Consider the following 26,921-nt stretch of genomic DNA (forward strand, 5'->3'; position numbering starts at 1 on the left):
TTTGGTTTTTCCTTTTACTATTTACTGTACCGTAACTTTATTATCCTTTGTCGACATCTGCTGGACACATTTCGTTATTGCAGAGAATAATTTCAGTCAGGCATTGTTCAGGGCCACCTATCTTTGGCGACCGTTGGAAAGACGGACCCCGGCTTCGGAAAGCTTCAGAGAAACGTTTGAATGGATGATTTTTATCCGCTGAAATCTCAGACATCTAATTAACTACCCAGGTAAATATTTTATTTTGCACATCTTTAGTATGTTTGGAGCAAACCAGATGCTGTATGGCGGTAGAATGTAGCTGTTTTTCAGTGAATCGGATGCATCTGACAGAAAGTGGCGCTTCGTATGAAAAACGTAAAAATGGAGGTCAACTCGAGTCAAGCAGGCCGAGTTTCTGTTAAAAACACTGTTTATATCTGCAGAGGTTGATTATAAAGCAGGAGTGTGTGCTAATATTTATTAACTTTTTAATTAGTGGAGTTACGGGCAGCTAAACATTAACAATGAGCTGAAAGTTTGCTAAACAAGAAGCTAAAATAAGCCAGTTGTAGTCCAGGACCAGCACCGGATTCAAAACCACACCATTCAGACGAGTTCCCTTCACACTGGGTCAAATTACAAATCCCACATGTTGTGCAAAATTCAATGAGTAAATTTTGAGCTCCATAGTAACATACTTAAATATAAAAGTAACATTTCTTTGCGCTTGCAGAAACAGCTGCCGTTATTTTTTGTAGTAAAGACCACTTAAACATGCTTCGGGAGTTATGAAAACGTCAAGATGTTTGTAAAAGTGAAAGTTCTGGTTTTGTTTGGTGGAATATTGAAGAGTGGTTCGGGCTCGGAGCCCGCAGTGGGCCATAGCATGCTAGGTAAGGGGTCAGAAGATGCGCTATAAAAATCTTTTTTCCTCCAGAATCTAAAAAATATATATATAATACTTATCCACAAGGCCAAATAACCCAATAAAAAGAATTTGAAGTTTTTTAAATGATTTTTTTCTTACTGTATTTGAATCAAGATGCAACAGACTGTTGTTTGAAAATTACATTCTTGTAATTTCAGTTTTTGAAGCTTTTACTCTACTTAATACTATTCTATTAATGGATTTATGGAATGCGGGTGGTGTTTGTTATCTTTTTGTTTATTAATTCTGTAGGAAAGCTATGTATAGTGAAACATTTATAATTAGGGCCACAATCTGTGAAACTAGCCTTGAATAAATCTGAGAACGTTTGTAAACTGTCCATGTTTCATTAGGTAATTTAGAAGTAATTCCAAATTTATGTACCCGTTGACATTTCTATTTGATTTACTCAGTTTAATTTTTACTCTTTTTCCAGCAGGACTCTTAGCTAAACATAGTTAAGCTTTTGTTTTTGTAACTAACTACATAAAACATATTCCACTACTGCTTTTCTTCCTGTTTATTTGTAGTTCTGGGCTGAGCGCTCCGTTAGCCGTCACAGGACAACAGCTTGAGGAACCATGTTTCTCTACAACATCACCCTGCAGCGGGCCACCGGCATCACTCATGCCATTCATGGAAACTTCTCAGGTGAGCTTCCTCTGCACATTTTTGCTTCCTGTTCAGTCGGGTTATTTGGCTGAGCTGCTTTCAAACCTTTTTGGTTGGAAACTGTCTTTGTCTTCGTTGTTCATTAAAGTAGAAGAAGTGATTTTACGATTTTTAGGAAGCTTAGCGCAGATTAAGTTTAATCCGTTTGTGTTTTTTTGGTAGGAACCAAGATGCAGGAGATTGTTGTTTCCAGGGGAAAGATCCTGGAATTATTGCGTCCAGATGCGAACACGGGAAAGGTGCATACCCTCCTCACGATGGAAGTGTTCGGCATCATCAGGTCCCTGATGGCCTTCAGGCTCACAGGAGGAACTAAAGGTATGTCGTCATGGAAACGCTCACTCAAATGCAGAAATTAAACAAGCAACTAACTACCTGTGGCTTGAAGAAACCAGAAATTTGATCCCAAATCCTAGCTTAAATAGTTTGTAGTTTCATTTAATAACATGTTTTCATTTTGATTTGCAACACCAATTTAGATAACTTCATAATTTTGACAGAGTAGACTGTTTATTATCAAATGTCAACATTCATTGAGGTCTTGCATCCATACCGCACACTAAACGGCAAGTTTTCTTAAAACTTTGATGGCATTTACTGAACTATTAATGGGTCAATAACTGAGTTACTACATAAATGCAATAATTTAATTTGTGATGTGGAGGAAGTATTATTAATGTTTATAAGTTAGACATTAGCGGCAAATTTGAATGAAGCCTGGCCTTTTGACTGAAGCAGGTTGATACCTGTCTTCATACTGAGAGCTATCAAGAAACTCTGAGCGAGAATTTATTTCAAAATAGAAAGATATAAAGTTTATAACTTCAAATTGCCTTCTTGTTTCCAGGCAATAATCATGTTTTCTCTCTCTGACATTTCTCAAAAAGTTCTCTTTAGACAGCTTCTTATGTCACTTAATTCATTACTGAAAATAGCTACTTTGAGTTTCTTTCCTTCAGTAAAACCATCCACACAGAAGAGTGTTGTCATTGAGAGCCAGCGGTGCTGTAGTTGGCTCACCAGTCAGAGAAGGAGCCGCAGTGTGTGTGTGTGTAACTGTGTGATCTGTGTTTGTTTCTGCAGATTACATTGTCGTGGGAAGCGACAGCGGCCGCATCGTCATCCTGGAGTACCATCCGTCCAAAAATCAGTTTGAGAAAGTTCACCAGGAAACATTTGGGAAGAGCGGCTGCCGGCGCATCGTTCCCGGACAGTTCCTGGCCGTCGACCCAAAAGGAAGAGCTGTGATGATCGGTGGGTGGTGTTGTACCTTTCACGCAGTGTGTAAAGTTTAGAGATATATCTGTCCTGATATCGGAGAAAAATTCTGTAAAATTTGGAGGAGGGGTGTGACAACTTGCCTGATCCATAAGGCTGGCTTTATTCAATCTAATTCTATGCTTTATTTTTATTTTATGTTATTCTTAGAATTCTTAATTGCACTTTCTGAACCATTAGAAAAAAGGTTTGTTGCAGTTTATTTTTACATGTTTGATCAAGGTCAGATAATGTTTTTTCAGTGTCTTTGGCTGTTCTACTCTTGACTGAACAAATTAAAGTTGTTTCTTTTTTACATGTTTGAACAAGTTTGTGAAGCTACAGGTGTATTTAAGTGAGCCGTACCGGTGTAAAGTTAGTAAATAAAATTGAAATTTTATGTCTATGTTTAAAAAAAATAAACATTTTAAATCAATTCAGCTGTTTTTCTGTATAGTTTCAGTATCAGCTCCTACTAAATCTTAGATATCTGCATCGGTATGGGAAGTGAAAAAAGTGCATCTCTTGTAAATTTATTAGTGGTGGATTTCTTTCTCCCAGTTAAAGGAAATCTTCATGGATCTAATGTGTGTGTGTTTTTTTTTCTCTTTTCTTCCAGGAGCGATAGAGAAGCAGAAGCTGGTCTACATCCTGAACAGAGACGCCGCTGCCAGGCTCACCATCTCGTCTCCTCTGGAAGCTCACAAAGCAAACACGCTTGTTTATCACGTGGTCGGAGTCGACGTTGGCTTTGAGAATCCCATGTTTGCCTGCTTAGAAATGGACTATGAGGTGAGCTGACGGAAACCAGTTTATACGTTCACACAGCCGAACCTTTGGTGTGATGAGTTTGTCATGTCTCTTCTCTGACTGTCACTGGAGAAACATTTACCTTCTCTGACCTTAGAAAAATCTCACATTCAGGGTTGATTAGAAAATAATCACATCTGTCAGGAATCCTCTTATTCATGTTTTTCGTTTTGCATTTTTATTTCCAGGAAGCCGACAACGACCCGACAGGAGAAGCTGCTGCAAACACACAGCAGACTCTGACCTTTTATGAGCTGGATTTGGGTCTGAACCACGTGGTCCGGAAGTACAGCGAGGCTTTGGAGGAGCATGGGAACTTCCTCATCACCGGTATGGATGTTTAAAACGTAGCCAAAGATTCCTGGAATTATACTTTTAACATTGCTATACAGTTGAGGCCATAGACTTAACTAAATAATAAATACATTTGTTACATCTGCGGTTGAGGCTACCAGTAACTCACTGCTAACATGCCCTTGCTAACCAACAAACTAGCTAGCCTTTCTGCATCTATCATAGGTAAGTACAAATTTATCGCCTGTTGGCTGGATGAAGTTGAATTTCTGTTGAGATATAGTTCTTAATCTTCATTCATAATGGTTTTAAAAAGTCTTAACCCTGAGTTGGTGAAACCGGCAGAAACCCTGTAAAATACAAAGATGCTTGAGAGCAGAAAAAACCTTTTCTTGTGTAAAGGTGCTCACAGAAGCTGCGTTTCCACTGACCAAATAACTGCACAATTTAGAATTACAAAAATAAATTTGCTTATTGGAACATGGCTTTTACGAACTAGTGATTTTCTGACATTAGCGTAAGACAGAAAAATGCTTCTGACCTTTATTGATGGATTAATTAACTGGGTAAATTATTGACTGATCAAAGTGTTGAAGATGTGATGAGTTTTTCATGTCTCTTCTCTGATATAAGAAGTGAAGAAACATTCAACTCTCTGATCTCAACGCAGATTTCACCCTAACCAATACGGCGGACCCGTTTTATTTGTGATTCCTGTGAAAATAAACCTGTTGCTGTTTCTCTTTCCTCTCCGTTTAGTTCCTGGTGGTTCGGACGGACCCAGCGGCGTTCTGATCTGCTCTGAAAACTACATCACCTACAAGAACTTTGGGGATCAGCCCGACATCCGCTGTCCCATCCCCCGCCGCAGGGTGAGTCCCAGTGACCTCGTTGACCCTGCGGTGCTGTCCTGTGACTCTTCTGCCTCTGGGGAGACAACTTGCTGCCACTCGGGTAAAACTGCAGCTGATTATGTGAAAATGTGTCTGTTTTTATCCTACAGAACGACCTGGACGACCCTGAGCGCGGCATGATCTTTGTCTGCTCAGCCACCCACAAAACCAAATCCATGTTCTTCTTCCTGGCTCAGACTGAGCAGGGAGACATCTTCAAGGTCACGCTGGAGACCGATGAAGAAATGGTGAATAAAAGCTTTTTTTTCTTTTATGATGGGTTTTCTGGTAATAAATGTTTCAAATAAATTTTTGTGTTTTCAAGTAGAGGTGGACATTTATCACGATAAATTTATTCTAAGACTGTTGATTTATTGTTGTCACAATAAATCCAATTAATCATGTTTAAAACCCTCCAAAACTTTTACTATTTTCTCCAATCTTTTGTTCAATAAAAGCATAAATTCATGCCAATAAATTTGAAAATACAGATACCGTGTCCAGTTTAGTGATAAATATTACACTTCTTTATGTGGCTGGTGTCCAAAGAAACGCATTACAATGGAAATGTTTTTCATTATTTGTGTTTGTGGGACAGCAATTGCTGTGACACACAGTCACAATCATACAGTTATCTAAAAAAATTTATAAATAGTTCTTATCTCCACTTTTATCGTTATCGTAACTGTACCACAAAATATTGTGATTAAACTTTAAGTTCATATCATCCATCTCTATTTTCAGGTCACTGAAATCCGGCTAAAATACTTTGACACGATCCCCGTGGCAACAGCCATGTGCGTCCTGAAGACCGGCTTCCTGTTTGTGGCCTCAGAGTTTGGAAACCAGTAAGTTCTCCTCCTGGTTTAACTCAATCATCCTTCGTTTCTGTCGGATCTCCCTAACCGGTGAAACTCTGCCTCTGATTCTCTCAGTTATCTCTACCAAATTGCTCACTTGGGCGACGACGACGAGGAGCCGGAGTTCTCCTCGGCGATGCCGCTGGAGGAGGGAGACACTTTCTTCTTTCAACCTCGGCCGCTCAAAAACTTGGTGCTGGTGGACGAACAAGAGAACCTTTCCCCCATCATGTCCTGTCAGGTCAGTCCGTCTAGTTTCACTCAGATTTATCAGGTCTGCTCGATAAGATGAAGGAACATAGATCTGTAATCTGTTTTTCCTATAGATTGCTGATTTGGCCAATGAAGACACGCCTCAGCTCTACGTGTCCTGTGGACGGGGCCCAAGGTCCACACTGAGGGTTCTTCGCCACGGACTGGAGGTAAATCCCCAACCTGCTACCGGATCAGTATGGACCCTCACTCACTCTGCCGGCTGAAGAACTGATGAGCTTTTCATGTCTCTTCTCTGATGAAAGCTGAAGAGTCTTTGAAATATTCTGATTTCAGCTCAAAGGCAAAGTGTTTCTGTTTTATGTTAGGGCTGAAATTATTAATCGGATCAATCAATTATTGAAATAATCGTCAGCTAACTTAGTAATCAACAATACAAAGGCCATTTGCTAAAAGAACTAAATCCTCAGAGCAGTAATTAAGTCAATATAACAGTAAATATATATGTTTAGCATTTAAGGTAAAACAGAAATGTTTGTAAATATGTTCCACCCAGAACAGAACAATGTATTAGTTTTACTTCGTTCAAATTCTGTAAAAAAAAAAAATCTCCTATTAAGCACCTTTTGTTATCCAATTAATAGCCAGTTAATCCCAAAATTACTCAACAGATTAGTTCTCCATTGTTTTAGGACTGGAACGATTAATTGTGATTAATCAATTAGTAAAATAATCTTGAAGTAATTTAGTAATTGATTCATTATTAACTGGAATATACAGACTCAGAAAAATACCATTTGCTGAAAAAAAAGCTAGATATTCAGAGGTCTAATGAAAGCAAAAGTATAAGAAATAGATTTTGCATTTAAGATGAAAACATCTGTCTGTCATATTTTACCCAAAACTCATCACATTTTTTAAAATTCATCCCTTTCAAATTCATTAAAGAAATTCTACATTGTTGCATTTTAGGCAGTAAAATTATTATTTTCTTATTTAAAAAATAATTGAATTATTTGCTTATTTGCATTTTTAATATCGTATCAAAAAGGCTTAAGTGGTTAAATGAAAAATCTGCAGAATAAAGTATCCAATTATTTGTGAGAATAATCAATAAAATAAAATAATGAAATTATCGTTACTTGGTGCCCTGTTTTTACATTTCATCCTGGTAAAGGCTGTCGATGCCAAAGCATTGAGACACACTTGTTACTGTTCAGCACGTTTCCTCCTGTTGCTCCATTTCTGTAATCGTATCCAGTTCCCTACTCGTCCTCAGAGAAACATAAAAAAATATAAAGATCTGTTAGCAATTTATCATAAGTTGTGAAGAATAGTTTTAGAAAACCGCAGTAAGCTTCTCTCTTGTCAGAAATGTGATTTTGGCCAAAGAAAGAGTTTCTTCCTGCTGTGGAGAGTCACAGCTCAGCCAAGCCTGGACTTTTCCTAACTGGTGCTTTCATTTTTATGCACTCCCAGTCTGTCCCTGCTGTAGGATCAATAACACGTTTTTACATTGTTTTGATCAGAAGAGACCAAAGTAATGGAGTACACAAATAATTCAAAACTGTATTTGGGCATCACTGATGTTAAACAGAGAAATTCTGTTTATCCTCACAGTTTAAATTCTTGTTGTGGTATGTGTGGTCATCAAAGCGCATAGCCCCTCTCAGTATTATCTAATTTATGTGTCATATTTTGGAAAGTGGGTGAAATGGGATAAACTGAGTGTGTTTTTCTGTGTTCAGGTTTCAGAGATGGCTGTGTCTGAGCTGCCTGGTAACCCCAACGCCGTGTGGACCGTACGCCGACACGTGGAAGGTAACCAAACAGGCACAGAGCAGAAACGCATTCTCAAAGAATAAAGAAATTATATCTGCTTATAGTAAAATATGAGCATTTAGAGGTAGTAATAAATGCAGGACATTCAACATCAAGTGTTTTATTGTTTTTCTAGAGTGGCGGTTTACAGTTCGTTTCTATTTATTTCTCCAACTCTTTTCTATGACTTGTGAATCGCTCTTTCTTTCTATCCGATCGCTCATACTGGTGCTTGAAATCCTTGAATATCAGTTGGGTGTTTTCAAGGCTTGGAAAGTGCTTGATATTCAAACTGGAATGTTTGTAATAACTTCAATCTAATGTTTGATTTAAAGTTTACATTTGGAGAGCGTTATGATGAAACCAGATATTTAAAGATAATTAAAAGAGACACATTTTTTCTTAGTCTGAAGTTAAATCAGATCAAATTTCTCTTATTTTAGGTCAGTTAGAATTACCAAAATAAATTTTTACCCAATGAGATTTTTAAGTAACTTTCTCAGACCAGTCAGATGTATTGAAACGTAAAGTATAACATTTTGTTATACTTTACGTTTACTTAGAATGTTGAGTACTAATCATCATATATTATTAGCAGTAATAAATAGTAAATTGAAGCTTTCTATTTTAGTTCATTTGTATTGTTTTTGTCTCCAAGCTTGATTTTTTTCTCTCCTGCCAACAGCGACCTCTGGTGGCCACAAATGAGACAGAAAATTATTGTTTTAAGTGAAGAAGGCCTGAGGCTGTTTAACGTTTAAAGCTTCAGGTTTTTGATCTTCCTCTGCTCCTCAGATGAGTTCGACGCTTACATCATCGTGTCTTTCGTCAACGCCACGCTGGTTCTGTCCATCGGAGAAACCGTGGAGGAAGTGACAGACTCCGGGTTTCTGGGAACAACGCCCACTCTGTCCTGCTCCCTGCTGGGCGAAGACGCCCTTGTGCAGGTGGGTGTTCACTGGATACCTGTAGACACAGCATGAGGATACTTTTACTTATTGACCTCTGACCTTTTGCCTACAGTAACCAGTTTCTGCAGTGTGTAAAAGAGTGGAAACAGCTGCGGTGGGCCTGTTTCTTCCCTGAAGCAGGCGTTCATGGTGGTGTTAGGAGTTTGGAAGTGTTTCATCTTGTGTTTTTCTCGCTTCCCGCCTCGTCCAGGTTTACCCAGACGGCATTCGTCATATTCGAGCAGACAAGCGTGTGAACGAGTGGAAAACTCCTGGGAAAAAAACTATTGTCCGCTGCGCCGTGAACCAGCGGCAGGTCGTCATCGCTTTGACCGGAGGAGAACTCGTCTACTTCGAGATGGACCCGGTAAGAAAACAGAAATTTTCTATTTTTACAATTTATTTAGCACTAACACTGTCTAAGTTTATGGATCAATAATTCTTTAAAGCCCAGATTTAGCATTTAAAAAATCCGGACAGGCTAAACATGATCTGAAGGATGATGATGATGTTGTGAGGCGAAGTGTGCTAGACTTATAGCTGTGTACTGAGAAAGTCCAAACAGTCCTGGATCGAAGGATTTAAGATTTAGAAGAACTAAAAGCAGGTTTTACTCCCACTAACGTGTCTAAATAATGTAAAACCAAGACAATCTGTTTCATGACTGTCTTGATTAACATTAGGAAAGTTTTGCCCCTCTTCTACTCCAACACCGTCCTTTAACATTTTTCAACAGAACTAGGGAATGAAAAACACCACCATCCTTTTGGTATATAACACATTCAGAAAGCCTTCATTACTCACCATGTTACGCCCATATATGGTGCTGTTTTCTGTTTCCTGTTTCTGAAGTCCATGTCACAATTTAAAAAACATATTTCTAACTACTTGTCCTCATCCAAACATTAGATATGTGTTTGTTTCCATTTGTCCAACCAGGATGGTGTCAGCATAAATGAATCACCTGCCTTAAAATATTCAATTATTAAAAACACTGCAGTCTGAAACATCTGGTATATAACAATATAGAGAATAACTTCCAGAAAAAGGAATTTTGTCTATAGAGCTGAAACTATTAATCAGATTAATCATGATGAAACGATTATTGAAATAATCGTCAACTAATTTAGTAATCGAGTATTTGTTAACTGGAGTATACAGACTTTAATTAATCCAAAACTACATAAAAATATATACATGTTTGCATTTAACATAAAAAGTTTTCCTTGTCTGTAAATATGTTCCGTCCAGAACGCCTCAAGATGCAGTTTTAGCTTCTTTAAATTCTGAAAATGTATTAATCTGTCAACCAAAATACTAATCAACAGATCAGCCCTTTGCTTTATTGATAAGTCTAGCAGAAAGAGCTGAACTTCTCATGTTATTAGAAGAATTTTTTTAGCTGCAGGTCAATCCTTTCCTACAAGTGATAAACGTTTACTAAAGAAATGCTATGTTGATGCATTTTAGGCAATAAAATGTTCATTATATGAGAAAATTATTTATTTTTGCATCTTTTAATTTATTCCTTATATTGTAAATAAAGGCTTAAGTGGTTAATTGAAAAATCTGCTGAATCTGCTGAATGTGGCAATGTATTTTCTATCTGATTAATCATCAGAACAATTGATTACTAAAATAATCATTAGTTGCAGGCCTAGTTGTCTTTGTCAGTGGCTGTAGCTGATCAGCCTGGTGTGGAAGAACCCACCCTGAGTGGGTATTTTTCCTGCGTTCGGGGCTCATAACGCGCCTCTGCTTTGTCTGCAGTCTGGCCAGCTGAACGAATACACGGAGCGGAAGGAGATGTCTGCAGACGTGGTCTGCATGAGCCTGGCCAACGTCCCGCCTGGCGAGCAGCGCTCCCGCTTCCTGGCTGTGGGTCTGGTGGACAACACGGTTCGGATCATCTCCCTGGACCCGTCGGTACGACACAAACACCTGGCTTAGAGTGAAGCATCCTGTGGAGCAGCTTTGCACTTTGGGAGCTTCTAAAGCTGATTTATTGTCTGTTTGTTGAGGTGTGACTTAAGTTGCATTATCCTCTTAGTTAAGGATGGTTTGCAGATGAAAGACAAAAGATCCAATGATTCAGTCAGATAGTTTACGTGTTGATGTTTTCCAAACATCAGGATGACTTCAGAAATTGTTCCAAAATGTTGGGCTTGAGTTTCCTGCAGGATGGATTGTGTTTTTCTGTCTTCTCAGGCCAGCAGTGTTTCTTAGCAGTTCCTTCCTTCCCAGAAGAAAAAGGTTTATGTTGCATGAAGCTTCCCTGCTGACCCAAATGAAGCACTTTAGGGATCAACAGACTTTTATTCCAATCCAGCTGCATATTTCACTACAAGTCAATTCCAGAGAGCAGTTTTTGTCATTCACATGAACTTTTTAGACTTTTTGGAACTGGCCTGGTTTGAAATTTGACAGTTGGATGCAGAACATCATATTTGACTAGGAAAAATAATTAGATGAACTGTGCAGATGTTGTTGAAAACTGCAGTCATGGTTTTTCCACCTCAGTTTTGTTTGTAACTTGTAAACTTTCACCTCCTCAGGACTGTCTGCAGCCACTGAGCATGCAGGCGCTTCCTGCTCAGCCGGAAAGCTTGTGTATCGTCGAGATGGGAGGCGTCGAGAAACAGGATGAAATCGGAGATAAAGGAACCATCGGCTTCCTCTACCTCAACATCGGCCTGCAGGTATTCCTTCTTAATTTATCCACATCCAGGAAGAAAACCCAACACACATTGTTCTTTCAAAACCGTTAACTAGTGATAAAACAATTGAATCAATTATTTAAGTAATCGTCAACTAATTACGTAATCGATTAATCATTAACTGGAGAGCATACAGACTCAAAAAAATGGCCATTTGTTGAAACAACACACTCAGAGCAGTAATTAAGCCAAAATGAATTGAATTATTTGCATTTTTAATGCATTTTGTTTGAGTATTTTTAAGTTTATTTCAAATGGAGTTCTCAGCAGACATGTTGGATCATGTTTTGTGTTTTGAGTCTGAATAACGTGGTGATTGATCATTCGTTTAAATGTTTTTTATTTTCTTTCCCGTAGAACGGTGTTCTGCTGAGGACAGTATTGGACCCGGTAACTGGTGACCTGTCGGATACCAGAACCCGATACCTGGGGTCCCGTCCAGTCAAGCTGTTCAGAGTCCGGATGCAGGGACAGGAGGCCGTATGTCACTTTTATTTATCACCATGAAACATTGAGCTGAAATATGTAAATATTTTTGTTTTGCTGAAAATATTTTTTAATCCCTGTGGACAAGTGAGCTGTTTTTGTCTTCCTGGCAGGTTCTGGCCATGTCCAGCCGCTCGTGGCTCAGCTACTCCTATCAGTCCCGCTTCCATCTGACGCCGCTCTCTTATGAAACGCTGGAGTACGCGTCCGGCTTTGCCTCAGAGCAATGCCCTGAAGGCATCGTGGCCATCTCCACCAACACTCTGAGGTAAGATTCAGGTTTACTAACAACCCATGAAATGCTAAATCATTTGGATTTGTTGTGGATCTTATTCAAACTTTTAATTTCTGTGATTGCTAAGGCTCTGACCATTATTTGACACCCCCAAAAAATCCAAATAACATTTTAATAATCCCTGACAGTGATGCACTGATCAGAAATTGTGACCAATCTTGAGCTTTAACCTTCTAATATTTATTAAATATTTGATATAAAAGCATTTTCTTCTAAACCTCCCACCATGTGCAGTGGTTATTTGTATTAAAAGCATAGAAAGATGTCACTGTTTGTTTTTACTTTTTCAAAACAACAACAAAATAGTGTTTACATTTTAAGGTGTTTTTAGGCTCTTGTGCTAAACAGGTTAGCATCTATGTTCTGCTTACATTTAGATAGCATTTCTAGTTTCATGTTAGCCATAAAGCATCTGTTTAATTTTCTTTTGTTACTCTGAATTCAAATATAGTTTTATAAATGTAACATCTGGTTAGACAGGAGAACTTTGAATTGCTTTATCAACCTTTGGGATTAATAAATAATTTCTAAAATTGATTGATTTACTTTCTGATTCTCCTTCAGGCTAAGTAAAAACACATTTTTGCTATTTTTCTGAACTTTATTATGATAAGAAGATCAAATCTGAGTACAAAGTCTGAATGCATTTCCATCACTAAATAATGTAACAATAATAATAACAGATTATTATTATTATTGATTGGTTCATGCAGAGGTAAATCTAACCAGTTAAAAATGTCATTTTTCTTCCTGCAGGATTTTGGCTCTGGAGAAACTGGGGGCCGTGTTCAACCAGGTGGCGTTTCCTCTGCAGTATACGCCCCGGAGGTTTGTAATTCACCCGGAAACCAACAACCTCATCCTGATAGAGACCGACCACAACGCCTACACCGAGACGACCAAAGCTCAGAGGAAGCAGCAGATGGCTGAGGTGCGAAGATTTTTCGACTTATTTAAGACTCAACTGTTTACTTCTTCAGGATTTATTTTTGTTACTTTGTGTTTCCTACTTAGATTTTCCTCAATCCATCGACATAAGGCCCAACCAAGTCATGTGGTCATTATTATGAAGCTACAGCTAACATGAACAAATTGTTAGGAGTTATCAACATCTCATAAAACTTTACTGGCTAATAATCAACCTCATCCTTTCTCAATAAAACACGAGATAAAAGCTGTTACTGAGGCGAGTCCAAGTCAAGTCTTTTATTTCTGACTCGAGTCCTCATCTCTCTGCCATCAAGTGAACCAAATGAGGAGCAAGAAATGCGAACAACTTTCTGTTTTTTGGGGGGGCTTTTTGTATGAGATCCAATTTTAATCACTTTTTAGCTTTTTTTTTTTTTTTTTTAAATCTTTCTAAAAAGAAAAACAATCTTATCTACCTCAGCAAAGATCTAAAAACCAGCCACTGTCCTCTTCTGCTCTGCAAAGAGAGAGGATTGACTGATAGACTGGCCCACATGGTCATGTCTGCATGTTTGCAGTTAATAGTCACCCAATGTTACCAACTCAACGATTTTTTTTATATATTTAGCAAAATTTCAAACAAAAAAAATGAGTATTGGTATTTGCTAGTATTGGCAAATCAGACTTTTTAAATATCTGTAATTGACAATCAGCCAGAAAACTCCAATCGGTGTATGTAAGGTTTGTAAAAAATTTCTGGTAACATTTTCTGTTATGTCGTTAAAAGTGAGGAGGTTTGACTGATGTTTGGTGTGGAAGTTTTTGTAGGAACGCTGTAATCCTCTGGTTCCCCTGCAGGAGATGGTGGAGGCGGCTGGTGAGGATGAGCGAGAGCTGGCTGCTGAGATGGCGGCGGCGTTCCTGAACGAGAACCTCCCAGAAGCCATTTTCGGCGCGCCTAAAGCCGGAGCGGGTCAGTGGGCTTCCCTGGTGCGACTGGTTAACCCCATCCAGGGCTCCACTCTGGATCAGGTGCAGCTGGAGCAGAACGAAGCTGCCTTTAGGTGAGCAGGATGGAATGCATTCCATCTCACTTTCCTCACCCGTCAGAATCCTTCTCACTGATTTTCTTCTTCTTCCCCTTTCCCAGTGTGGCCGTGTGCCGCTTCCCTAACACCGGCGATGATTGGTACGTCCTGGTGGGAGTCGCCAGAGACATGATCCTCAACCCCAGATCTGTCGGTGGTGGCTTCATCTACACGTATCGCCTCACCGCCGGAGGGGAGAAGCTGGAGTTTGTGCACAAGGTGGGTTTGATAACTGGGAATGTGCTCACCTCCATAATATAGCTCTCCATCTGGGATTCCTTCCCTCTGCCTGTGATGACAAATCTCCTGCCATGTGGTTAAATTGCTCCCCTCTCCTGATGTTTGACCCGGTCACCTCAAGTCTGCAGCAGCTGCTTCTGATTATTATGTATTTTCCAGTCTCATAGTGGCATTTATAGCACAATCAATTAGAACTGTAACGATTCATTGAATGATTTGAGTACATTGATTTTTCAAATTTCTCAAGGTTTAATTATGTTTTACTATTTAATGCCATGTGTTGCACCTGGATGATTATTTGTGTTGCACAAGTAGGCCTTTTACATTAATAAGTTCTGCTGGACGATAAATTGTTCATTAATTTATTGCGATAAATGATAATCTTGTTTTTAGACCATTTTCAAGTAATATAATAGTAATGGCATAATAATAAAGCAAGAACACATTCTCAAAGATCAATAAACTTTAAACTTTAATCATCATTAAGCACTGGAACTGGAAGACATTTTAAATATCCAAAATAAATAAACTAAACAACAGAAACAACAAATAAAATTAATGATGAAGTCTTTGTAAGCAAAATTGTTCTTCAAAAAACGGCGAGTTAAGACCAAATCACTACAATGTGGACTTTTTTACCCCTCCAGGGTGTCTTTTTTGTGGCTCTAGTGTCCCTTATATGATAGTGGGCCGACAGGAAACAGGGAAGGAGAGGGAGGAAGACATGCGGCAAATGTCGTTGGGTCCGGGAGTCGAACGCGATGGCCGCGTCGAGGACTCAAGGCCTTCAAATACGGGTCGCGCTAACCACTACGCCACCACGGCACGCCCCACAATGTGGACTTTTATCATCCAGTTTAAATCATCCAAATGGAAATTATAGAGCTTAAATCATTTGATTTATTGCTACAGGTCTGTGTGCAACGCTGTCACTTCTGCCAGTGAGCTGCTAATTAATGCGGAGCGCTACTAGCAGGGTGATGAAATGTTTTCTTCTTGGAAAAAAAGAACAACATTTTTTTACTGTCATTTTCTCTTTTATATTGGACCTTAAGTAGCAACTACAGAATGGGACAATTTTTTATTCAATTACTCGATTAACCATCTGAATAATTGATAGACTGCTCGATTACTAAAATAATCGTTTACTACAGCCCTACAGTCAAGGATACCTTTAATTGTTATAAAAATGCAATATGTTAAATCTGACTTACAAGAAATTTGACTTCGGAAATTAACGCCTTGAAATTGGGCCTCTGTCTCTTTAAGAAACTCCTGCTCTTTGTGAAACTCCGGCTTTAAGAAGTCATCACAACATGGCTCCTCTATTAACCCTTTAACAGCGTTTCACTGACAAGAAGCTTGTATAAAATTAGCTGATGTGCAGTTCCACGCGGTGTTTGCTAATTGCTGCCGGCTAGTCTGAAGGAGCTGAGTGGGGGAGTAACAGGGACGGCTGCTCTGTGAGGTAGAAACTTGAAAGCTGCAGCTCAGAGGACCCGGCAGAGCTAGGTGCAGCCAGGCGTTTTCCACAGCTGAATGGTTGCCATGGAGATTAAACATTCCAGGTATGGGTTTGACGAGGGAATAACATAACATGATATAAAATCTCAAAAAAGTAAATTGTACATGACACTGCCCCTTTATTGGTGGCATAGAAGCCCGCAACATCTCGGCTGATTTGGGCATTTCCCCAGAAACCAGATCAGGGCGGAGGGGATCGGCGTGAATCAGTGCTTTTGTCACCTGATGTGACTGATGAGTCAGCGTATTTCAGAGCCGCATCAGCAGCTTCTTTTCACGGACGGCTCCAGGACTTTCCCAACCACTTCGCCGGATCCCACGGTCGCTCCGCCCGATCACACAGATCTAGTTTGGACTTTTTATCCAGAGAACTCTGAGCTGAAATAAGTAGCTGGATGAAACGTGGTGACAGACGCCTCGGCAGACTCTCATGGATATTTGTGGTCTAGCACAGCAAATAACGTCCGGTCTGCTGGTGCTGAACGAAACCTGTGGAGAAAGATCCAGGTGTTTCAGATTTTTCCACTCTGCAGCAGTTTCACGTTTTTCCTTTACAGGACAGGTTTTTGATTCCCATCTCTGATTCTCTGTCATCAACTATATTATTTTGTTTTGTTTTGCACGCAAACATCACATCTGGGAAGCTTCCTGTGAGAAAATCTGTCGGCGCAGATTTTTAACCTTCTATTAAAACTTGTTCTGTACTGAAAGCTTCTCTTTTAAAGCAACATTTTAGAATCCTCCAGTTTTGATCCTTTACCCCCAAAAAACAAAAAATGGAAAATGTTTATTGCTGAAAGGTAACACTGCAAGACACAAAATCTTACAAAGTAATTTTGGTCTAGTTTGAAATAAGACAAAACTAATGCACAAGTAATTTTTTAGCAAGACCTGAGAGCTTATTTTAAGTCAATCTTTTAATATTGGTGAAAAAGTCCATGTTACATTGGCAGATTATTCATTTATAGGAAGACATTTTCCCCAAGTTATAAGTGAAATAATCTGTCAAAGGAACTAGAATTTTTTCACCAATATTTAGAATTATTGGCCTAAAACAAGCTCTTATATCATGCTGAAAAATGACTAATTATGAGTTATTTTGTCTTCAAGTGCACCAAGATATTTGCACTAGAAACCAGATCAAAATTCTCTGAGCATGATCAGTTAAATAAGTAGAATAGATCTGTGAATCCTATTGAAAACTCCAGAGTCGATCAGTTGGTGTCATTAACATTAAACTTTATTCCAAATGTTATTTAGGGAGCAGTGAGTTCAGACCAGCAGCATGTCTCCAGTAGCTCAGACTTCCTAATCCTGATCTGGGAATCTTTCACTCCTGTGTGTATGAGGTGGAGCAGATCTGTAAACATTATGAGAGTCTCTTCAGAAAGAAAAGCTAGCTCATTTCAACCTGATGTGTAGCTGACAAAATACTTAGCAGGAAAAAAACACTTCGGACAATAAATGTTTAAATATGGGCATGTGGCACAAAGGAACTCATATCAGTCCTCCTGTGTTTATTCTCCCTGAATTGTGTTTCCAGACTCCGGTGGAGGACGTGCCTCTGGCCATTGCACCGTTCCAGGGACGCATCCTGGTCGGAGTCGGAAAACTGCTGAGAATCTACGACATGGGCAAGAAGAAGCTGCTGCGCAAGTGTGAGAACAAGGTAAGAAAAGAAACAGTTTCCTGTAAAATAAATAAATAAAAATATTCCGGGTCTTAAACCTCAGCTAGTTCTGTGGAAGAATGTCATGTGGATCCACTTTTTTAGTATCGGCAGGTACAGAAAAACAGCTAAATTGACTGAAAGTGTTTTGCACAAACATAAATGTACTGAATTACAAATTTATATAATAACCGTGGGCCAGTACCTCACACTTAAATACACCAATAGTGTCACAAGCTTGGGGAAACATGTAAAAACAACTTTTAATTTGTCAGTGCAATTAGGAGTTAACAGGCAATATAAAATAAATGGTAAAGAAACTGACAAAAACAACAGGTTGTATAAATAAACTGCAACAAATCGTCTTTCAAATGGTTCAGAAAGGGCAATTATTAATTCAAAATATAATGTAAAATAAAAAAAGCATGACTTTGCTCAGAGCACTAAGCGTAGAATTGGATTTAACAGATCCGCCCTTATGGATCGGGCACATTTTCACAGATATCCAATCTAGAATTTTTCCAATATCAGGACTGATACAGATATTGATACTGGATCGGTGCATCTCTACTGATTTCTTCTCTTGCTCAGTGATTTGCTCATCAGATGCAGATGAAGGTGTGATCTTTTTTCATTTACAGGCTGTGAGCTTTTGAGCCTTTAGTTTTAATTTTAACTTCATGTCCAACTTTAGTAAATTCAAACCTTTACCCCTCTTATTGTTTATAAAAACAACAGCAGGTGTGTGTTGTTTGATCGCTCCCACCTGGAACAAGAACGAGTGAACTAAATCTTAAAAGACCAAAATTAATGTTACGTTGTTGAACGTGAAGTGTGGATGGAAACTTCTGACCACAGCTGTACGGTCATTCTTTAAAGTCCTGATGAAATAAGTGATTTACGGTTTTCTCTGATGTCTCCCACCTACTGAAAGCGCTTTGGAGGGTGGAACTCAGAGGCGTTGGTTGAGACGTTGAGGTGTCTCTGTGCAGCTGCCCATTAGCTCACCCACGACTAATTGATTTGTCTGTGAGAAGACACGTATCGCTCTGAATAATAACTCGTCTTTTACATTAATCTCAAAGCTGCTGCAGAAACGAGAGAAATAAAAAAAAAAAAAACACACTTACTTTGAAATCTTCATCCTAGTTGTTGCCTGATCATTATAGCGCTTTGGTAATTTTTTCCCCTGCGTGTTTCTCTGCACAATAGATTGAAGTGATTTGTAGTTTGTACAATGCTGTGGAAAGCACAGATTGTTACAAATTGTTTTTCTTTCAGTTGAAGTCTGTAAATCTTCAAACAAATCTCAGGTGATATAAAATGATGTAGTTGCTTTGTTATTAAAGCATGAATTAATCACAAGGTTTGGAAAGCTCACTTCAGTTTACAACTCTAAAATCAAGAAATCTATAATATAGAACCTATCTGACAATGTGAAGTAGACTAAACTATTATAAACCGATTCTTCCATTTGAGAAAAGGAGGAATAAATGTCTAATCTATCTAGAATGGCCCTAATACGGCGTCATAGTATTCTCAGTAGAACAACATAAAAATATATTAAAACTATGCTAAATCGAATTTTGGAAACTTATGGCAACAGAACCAAAACTGATTTCATAGCACTTAGTTTTACACTTCACTCAGTTTACAATAGATAAAGTGTTTGAGCTGCAGTAGCGCTTCAGATCAAAGCGTTGATATCTTTCGTCTGCAGAGTCTGGGTTCTGTACATGAACTTTGTCGGAGTTGAAGAAGTTTAAACTGCTGACAAAAAGTGCAAATTTTCTTCAGCGTGTTTGCGAATCTTTCAGGATGCACACAAACTGCCATTTTTATCCAATCAAAATGCATTTTGTTCACATTGAGCCCTCATGAATGCTGGAAGTCTCACCATCTGCATAACAATTACATTTTTGAAGCTGTCGCCACAGAAATCTCACTGCTCTTGCTTTGTCCTGCAGCACGTTCCCAACCTGGTGACGGGCATCTACACCATTGGCCAGCGTGTCATTGTGTCCGACGTTCAGGAGAGCCTGTTCTGGGTTCGTTACCGGCGCAACGAGAACCAACTAATCATCTTCGCTGACGATACGTACCCCCGCTGGGTGACGACGGCCTGTCTGCTCGACTACGACACCATGGCTTCTGCCGACAAGTTTGGCAACATCAGCATCGTAAGTGCAACAATACGGACCTCCATATTGGAACAGGATGCTCTTCTTCTTGTTTCTTTTTTTTCTCCTCTTTCCACTTCCTGAAGCAAACAGCTGATTATATGAACACAATGCTTTGTAATAATTCTCATTAATCAAGCTGTTGTTACAACTTTCTAGCATTTGTTTCAGCTAACAACGCTGGACCATTTTAGGACTTTTTTCTTGAACTTTCCGTGTGATCCATACATTCCCACACTGTAATTCAAGACCTGATGTCTGTAGAAACACATGTAGTTCCAACATGTTGTACTAAATTCAACCCCAGTCCAAATAGAAAATGTATCCGTCATGTGAGTTCTTCTAAGAATCCCGAACCATCTGGAGATCCGTGGGGGGTTTAACGAGATGAGAAGACAAATACGTCTTAATTCTGTGGTTGTTTTCTCAGGTGCGTCTTCCTCCCAACACCAGTGATGATGTGGATGAAGACCCCACAGGAAACAAGGCCCTGTGGGATCGAGGTCTCCTGAACGGAGCATCACAGAAAGTAAGAGAAAAAAAAAGTTCTTCACCAATTGAGTCTCTTTTACGCATTGGAGTCTTAGGACCATGCTAAGAAAAATAAATTATAATAATTACGAGAATAATGTCTAAATAATACGAGAATAAACAATTACCTGCATAAGCTGGCCCAAAGATTTTATCTAGGACTCCAACTGGCAATTATTTTAGAAATTGATTAATCTATCGTTTATTCCGACGATTAATCGATTAACCAGATTTATAAAACTGGCAAATTCTGCAGATTTTAGCCTCTTCCATACAATATTAGAAATTCATTAAAAGATGAATATAAACAAATCAATTCTTTTTAAAATATTAAAATAAGCATTTTATTGCCTAAAATGGAATAATCCATCATCCCTTTAATGAATTTGAACTGAGTGAATCAAAAAATGCCACTTGAGGAGTTTTGGGTAAAACATTGACACATGAAGGTGTTTTTATCTTAAATACAAAATGTGAATATATTCTGTCCAGTTTCGGCTTAATTACTGCTCTGAATATGTTTTTTGGTCACCAAATGGTCTTTTTTCGTCTGTGTACTCTAGTTAATGATCAATCGATTACTAAATTAGTTGATGATTATTTCAATAATTGATCAGTCACAATTAATTGACAGCAATGTATTTCATTTGTCATACAGAAAAACAGGAAATATTGATCTCCGACTATTGATTTAAGTTATTTTCATTCACACAGTAATTACATACTTTTTGGGTCAGTAAGTTTGGCTAAAATGGAATGAAGAAAAATTACGAGGGGAAAAAAAAGCAGATTTCATAGATGTGATAAAAAGAAAGTACACACCCTGTTACATCTTTATTGAACCTGATAAAACGTGGATCAAATCTGCAGACAATTACAGATGAAGGATCTGAAAAGCTAAATTAACTGGAATAACATTTTTACTTTGTGATTGATGTCCATTTGAGTTGAAGAGTCTTTTTTTTTCTCTGAATGGTTCTTTGGTCAAAGTCGAACATCTACAAAAAATGTTTAGAAAATCCAAAGAACTGTCGCTTACAAGAAGGTCTGGATCTCCACTTGTTTCATTACACATCATCAGACGTAGCGATTAATTAATTTCAGTTTTCCTTATGAAAAATTTTGATTAATCATTAATTATGATTAATCACGATGAATTGCAATTAATCCAGATTAATCATGATTAATTAATTTTCATTTTCCTTATGAATTTTTTTTTATTAATCATTAATCCAGATTAATCATATTAATTGCAATAAATCGTGATTAATTGGTTTTCATTTTCCTAATGAATATTGTGATTAATCATGATTAATGCAATTAATTGTTTCAACCCTGATATTATCCAGCGCGCCTCAGAATCTGCTGACTCAGTGGACTCACGAGTTGCGAGTCCACTGAGCGTTTTTGAATCCATTTATCCACACGGTGACAGTCTGGGCCTTCAAGGGTCAGATCCTAACCACAGATAGAAGTCTGGAGCCCTGCCGTTCATGCGCCACAGCAAACGGCTAAATTAGAGACCAAAGTTAGAGCTAAACAGAACAAAACCTCTCAGAGGAACACAGAAACCGAAGAGAAAACTGTTTGACTGTTGGGGTTGAAATCTCTGATCTGCTTCCTGCATTGTTTCTGACCTCCACCAACCGCAGGTCGAAGCTCCTCGCAGCATCGCTCAGCCGCATACTTGAGGAGCTGGTCAGGATCTGTTTAGGTAGCAGACAGGGTGGGAAAGTCCCTCCAGTTGAGACATGATGAGCTGGTTCCAGTGTTTGTCCCCTGCACCGTTGATTCATTTGGAAATGTACTGCGGCTCTATTTATAACCATGAATGGAAACGCCGAGAATGTTGTGTGTCGGCTCGACTTTCTGAGAGTTTTACATTAAATTAGAAGCATTCCTCTTTCATTTGATTAATTTATTGTGAGAAAACGCGGTCAGGCGGACACGGGGCGAAATGAAAGGGACGACTGTCTGTCCACAAAATGTTGTGTGTGAAGCCGAAGACGAGTCGTCCAAATGGAAACTGTTACTGTTGTTTTTTAGGAATAAAGCTTTTTATTTATTTTTTATTTTTTTACACTATTTTTGTTCATTTAATTAATTTACAGTTTAAAATGAACATGTCGCATAAACAAAAAGTTTGAATAAAAAAGAGTAGTTGGAAGAAAAAAATCTTCCAAATTGACCTCAAAAAGTGAATTTACTGAACCACAAAACAACAAAGCATCAGTCATCCATTTAGACACAATAACAAAAAGAATATTTATAGTTTTGTCTCATAACAAGGCATTTTTCCCATAATTGAAACAATATGACAGTGACACTAGAACATTTTCACCAATATTAAGGAATTATTGACTTCAAACAAGCTCCTATTTCTTGCTGAAAAGTTGCCTTGTTAGTTTTATTTCAAGTGTACTGAAATATTTGCTCTAGAAACTAGAATGTTACCTTCCGTTGTCATGAAAATGCTGCTCATATCAAACTGAAGCTGGAACATAAATTGATTTTTATTGATCAATTGCAATTTTGGTTTTTGAAAATTTTACTTTTGGAAAATCAAGATTTGTTTTTGGACTTTAAATTCAAGTCAAATCTATGGCACAATATAAGTGTCAGGTTTAGATGTGTTAGTTTTCATTTTTTGTTTGTTTTTTTGCCAGTATGAAGTCATAATACTACAAAAATACAGTCGTAGCAGTACAAGACCAAAAGTCATATGACAAAGTCAAAATTATATGAAAATAAAGCTATAAAATTTCGTCTGCCTGGACAATATACAACATCGCCCCTTTAATTAGTTTGTCTGCTACATTTCCTTTAAAAGTAAAGAGGATTGCACTTATTTTTATTTATTTAAGCCCTTTGTGTTTCTTGATTTGCCTAATTTTTAGACCAGATGATCTTTCCATCAAAGCAGAGTATTTTCTCTCCTCTCCGTTTGCCCCACATTCAGTTTTCCTCTTTGGGGCAGGGTTCTGCGGCGGCTTTGTTTACGTGTTCATATATCCATTCGCTCTGACCGCTGCGATCAAACAGCAGCGCCGTGGTCTTCCCGTGCCGCTCGGGGGGCTTCGCTACCCGTCACGGGGCGGCTTCACACACAGCCGCCGTTGTTCGGCATCAGAGGGCATCTGCGGTCTCTGCTTATTTGTGTCTCACCACAGGCTTTGTTTTAGCATCAGCTTTGCTCCCTCTGGTCTCATGGCGTCAGCGTCACTTACGACCGGACCAATCTTGAGGTTTTGCCGCCGCTGAATGCCACCTTTGTTCCCCAATGCTTATCTTCCACTATCTGCGGTGAGCAATATCGGATTAAACCCAACACTGGGTCGACCCCGGCTCGGATGCGGCCGTTAATGTGTGGCCAGATCACGCAGACGCTGAAGGCCTCTGAGGCCTAAAACCGCTGCAGCTGACCGCCGTCGTGATGTCATTGATTAGCCTCGGCTGAAGCCAGGTGCTTTGTAGTTTTTCAGCCGGCAGTTTCTGGGGCAGCACAGTCACCTGTGGCTTTCTGTTGGTCCCCAGGCGGAGGTTGTGGTGAACTACAACATCGGAGAGACGGTGCTGTCGCTGCAGAAGACCACTCTGATCCCCGGAGGGTCGGAGTCGCTGGTGTACACCACGCTGTCGGGGGGCATCGGCATTCTGGTGCCGTTCACGTCACACGAGGTAAAACTTCTGCTACACACAGATACATGTCAAAAAATATAGAGGAAAGAATAATCCCTTTTAATCTTTCATTTCAGACAGAGTACCTTTATTTCCTGTAATTTTGAAGATTTTTGCTCATAGAGAATTTAAAAAAAATTGAATATTTCATAAGATCAATAAAAAAATGTGATTTTTAACAGAAATGTCACTTCTGTGCATTCAAATGTTGGCTACTGCATCAATGCGGTGTAGCATGGAGAAGATCAGCCTGTGGTTCAGGAAGTTCATGTTGCTTTGATAGCCACCTTCTGTGGAGTCCATTAAAGAATTACACAGCTGAAATCCTTGAATGAACAACAAGGACTACAAGTCAAGTCCTTGTCTAGAATTACAAGAAATAGTTCTAAAGAAAAAGGACTGAATATTTCACTCTGTGATGATTGGGTTTAATGATTGACTTTCTGAAATGAGGGATGAAAATGTAGAACATTTTTATTTTAAATTTATATTTTTTTTGTATTAAACGTTGCCAACCGTCTTTCCTGAAATGTTTCTCAGATGTTGAACGTTTTTCCATCTTTTCTCCAGGATCACGACTTCTTCCAGCATCTGGAGATGCACATGCGCTCCGAGTTTCCTCCGCTGTGCGGCAGAGATCACCTCAGCTTCAGATCCTACTACTTCCCCGTGAAGGTTGGTGTGTTTTTACTGGAGTGGCTTCGTATTATCCAGCAACTTTATAAAACAATGAGGGGAAAATACTTTTTAACACCTTTCAGGACCTTGTAAAACCAATTTTCTGTTAAACGGCAGCAGTCTGAGTAAGAGGAAATGTTCATCTAAAAATCTCTTTTTTTCTTTCTTTGTTTCTTTCTTTTTCTTTGTCTCCTGCTATCGGTTGCTTTCTTTCTCTCCATCTTTCTCTTGTTTTCTTTCTTTCTCACTTTTTCTGTCTTTCTCTCTTTAACGCCTTTCTCAGGGAATCAGTTTACTGTTGACCCGTCTTGTGAAGCAGTTGCTGAATTTAATTTGCCGTTATTAGACTTCAGTTCACACTTCGGTTTGAACTGAAGTCTACTAAAATATTTGCACTTCAAACGACCTTTTTTTCAGTTTCAAAATCCCAATAAAACAGAGTTTCTTCTTCCGCCAGACAGGATCTGCCTGCAGCTCTAGAAGATGCCAAACATTTTTTTTAATTTCTCCATTTTGCAGGCGGTTGTTCCCGGGCCTGAGACTAAAACTGTCCGGTTTGAATCCGTCCGGTTTGTCATAAAATCCAGATGAAGTGCGTTAAGATTTGTGGTTGTGATGCAATAAATTGTGGAAAAGTTTAAAGGATTGGAGTATTTCTGAGCAAATCATGAGTTTACCTCGGATCAGCAGCGATCTATCCCTGAAGATATTAAACCTCTCTTCAGATCTTTGATGAGCTTTTTGCTGGAAAAGAAAGATGAAAGAAATCCAAGTTTTAGTCCAAACCAGAAACGTTTTAATCTTTGGTTCGTTTCGTTCCTGCAGAATGTGATCGACGGCGATCTGTGTGAGCAGTTCAACAGCATGGATCCGCACAAGCAGAAGAGCGTGGCGGAGGAGCTGGACCGAACGCCGCCCGAAGTCTCCAAGAAGCTGGAGGACATTCGCACCCGTTACGCTTTCTAACCGCCCAGCAGGGAGCCACATTTTTACTCACACCATCAGGTAACGCCTGCGCAGGAAAGACACAGATCACTGAAGAGAACTTTCGTTTTTTATGGATGGCTCACGCAGAAACGTTCGTAAACACAAACCTGTGGAAATAAATTTTCTGCTGCTCCATGAAGCTGGAAACAAAAGGACGCAATTCCTGATTTTTCTGCTGACTCTGATCCCAGCAGAATGGAGGAAATGTTTTATTTTACTGTGCATTAATTAGTCATAGTTTCAGCCTCACCTCCACCTGTTTGTGTGGCTCTTCTCTGTCCTGCTGGGTCATTAGACGACCGGGAAAGTCATGGTGGAAAAACACTGACCGTCTGCTCCGGGTGGTAAATTCCCAACCTCAGCCACAGACGACATTCCAACAAAAAAATGAAAATGAATAAAAAAATCAGTGGACGTTTGGGTTTGTGGGATGGGGGCGAACATTTGTTGTTTTTTTTGTAAATAAATCTGTTTTTAGAAAATCAGTTTTCTGTCTCTGTTTGGAAACTTTCCAGGTTGAAGCAAAATTAATCCAGTTTTTTAAATCTTCAATCATTCCTCCCTGAAACATCTTAGTTTATAATTTTGCTGCTGTTGAGTTTGATTTTTGTTTTGAAAATGAAAAAGCGTAGCACCTTGAGCGCTGCAGTTCCAGTGTAAACAGTCCGGTTTGGCGTAAGCCTCTTCCACAAACCTGGAAGTTACTCATCCGTCTGTCACTTTTTCACAAACCCCGCGCACACGACAAACCGGATAATCCCATTACTCAGCTTCCCTCTCCAGTCAATCCCAGATGAGATTTAAACGCAGCGCTGGATTCAAGAGCAGACGACGAACAGGAAAATTACCAAAACGTCAACATTAGTTTTGAGCTGCTGAGACTTCTTAGGATCTGGATAAAGAGACAAATTGAACCAGAAATGTTTTTTTCTAAGATGTGGAAAAATTTGTTTGTCTAGATAAAAGTTTCAAAATGGAAAAAAGTCAAATTCCTTGATTTCTGAACCATCCAATTTTGAAGGTACTGAGCAGAAAAATTCACACCTCATCTTTTAAGAGGCTTTTGTTTTCAGTTTGAAAGAAATAAATCAGGACAATAGAGGAAGTATACAGAAATATTTCTATAGCACATTTAAGCAGCTAGGCAGGTAAAAGAGCTTTACATTACAAAAACATAAAAATACAAAGAGGCCATCATTCACCCAGCAAATGAGGAAAGCAGTAAATATTTTTCATTTGGTCAAGAGCCGTCGTTGCCC

At 39.0% G+C, this 26,921-nt stretch overlaps 1 protein-coding gene across 1 annotated transcript; it reads left to right on the forward strand.

The window, feature by feature from the left end:
* sf3b3 (splicing factor 3b subunit 3) lies at nucleotides 1-26,050 on the forward strand. The gene is made up of 27 exons (XM_005795800.3): nucleotides 1-230; nucleotides 1,441-1,561; nucleotides 1,745-1,900; nucleotides 2,666-2,836; nucleotides 3,459-3,631; nucleotides 3,838-3,979; nucleotides 4,703-4,815; nucleotides 4,947-5,084; nucleotides 5,581-5,684; nucleotides 5,772-5,937; nucleotides 6,023-6,118; nucleotides 7,658-7,730; nucleotides 8,526-8,677; nucleotides 8,892-9,047; nucleotides 10,451-10,606; nucleotides 11,236-11,379; nucleotides 11,755-11,877; nucleotides 11,997-12,151; nucleotides 12,935-13,109; nucleotides 13,946-14,151; nucleotides 14,238-14,394; nucleotides 17,483-17,608; nucleotides 19,576-19,788; nucleotides 20,219-20,317; nucleotides 23,854-23,997; nucleotides 24,568-24,672; nucleotides 25,501-26,050. The coding sequence occupies exons 2-27, from the start codon at nucleotides 1,492-1,494 to the stop codon at nucleotides 25,639-25,641; spliced, it is 3,654 nt and encodes a 1,217-aa protein (XP_005795857.1). The 5' UTR covers nucleotides 1-230; nucleotides 1,441-1,491; the 3' UTR covers nucleotides 25,642-26,050.
* Nucleotides 26,051-26,921: the final 871 nt, after the last annotated feature.

The sequence above is a fragment of the Xiphophorus maculatus genome, chromosome 2, assembly GCF_002775205.1.
Source record: "Xiphophorus maculatus strain JP 163 A chromosome 2, X_maculatus-5.0-male, whole genome shotgun sequence".
In the NCBI taxonomy this organism is placed as follows: Eukaryota; Metazoa; Chordata; class Actinopteri; order Cyprinodontiformes; family Poeciliidae; genus Xiphophorus; species Xiphophorus maculatus.

What these genes read in the sequence shown, in the direction of transcription:
- sf3b3 (XM_005795800.3), top strand. Translation starts at nt 1,492, where the DNA reads ATGTTTCTCTACAACATCACCCTGCAGCGGGCCACCGGCATCACTCAT. An exon ending in TGGAGACCGATGAAGAAATG is followed by an intron (nt 5,085 to 5,580) that starts GTGAATAAAAGC and finishes CTCTATTTTCAG; the next exon opens with GTCACTGAAATCCGGCTAAA. An exon ending in CCTACTACTTCCCCGTGAAG is followed by an intron (nt 24,673 to 25,500) that starts GTTGGTGTGTTT and finishes TCGTTCCTGCAG; the next exon opens with AATGTGATCGACGGCGATCT.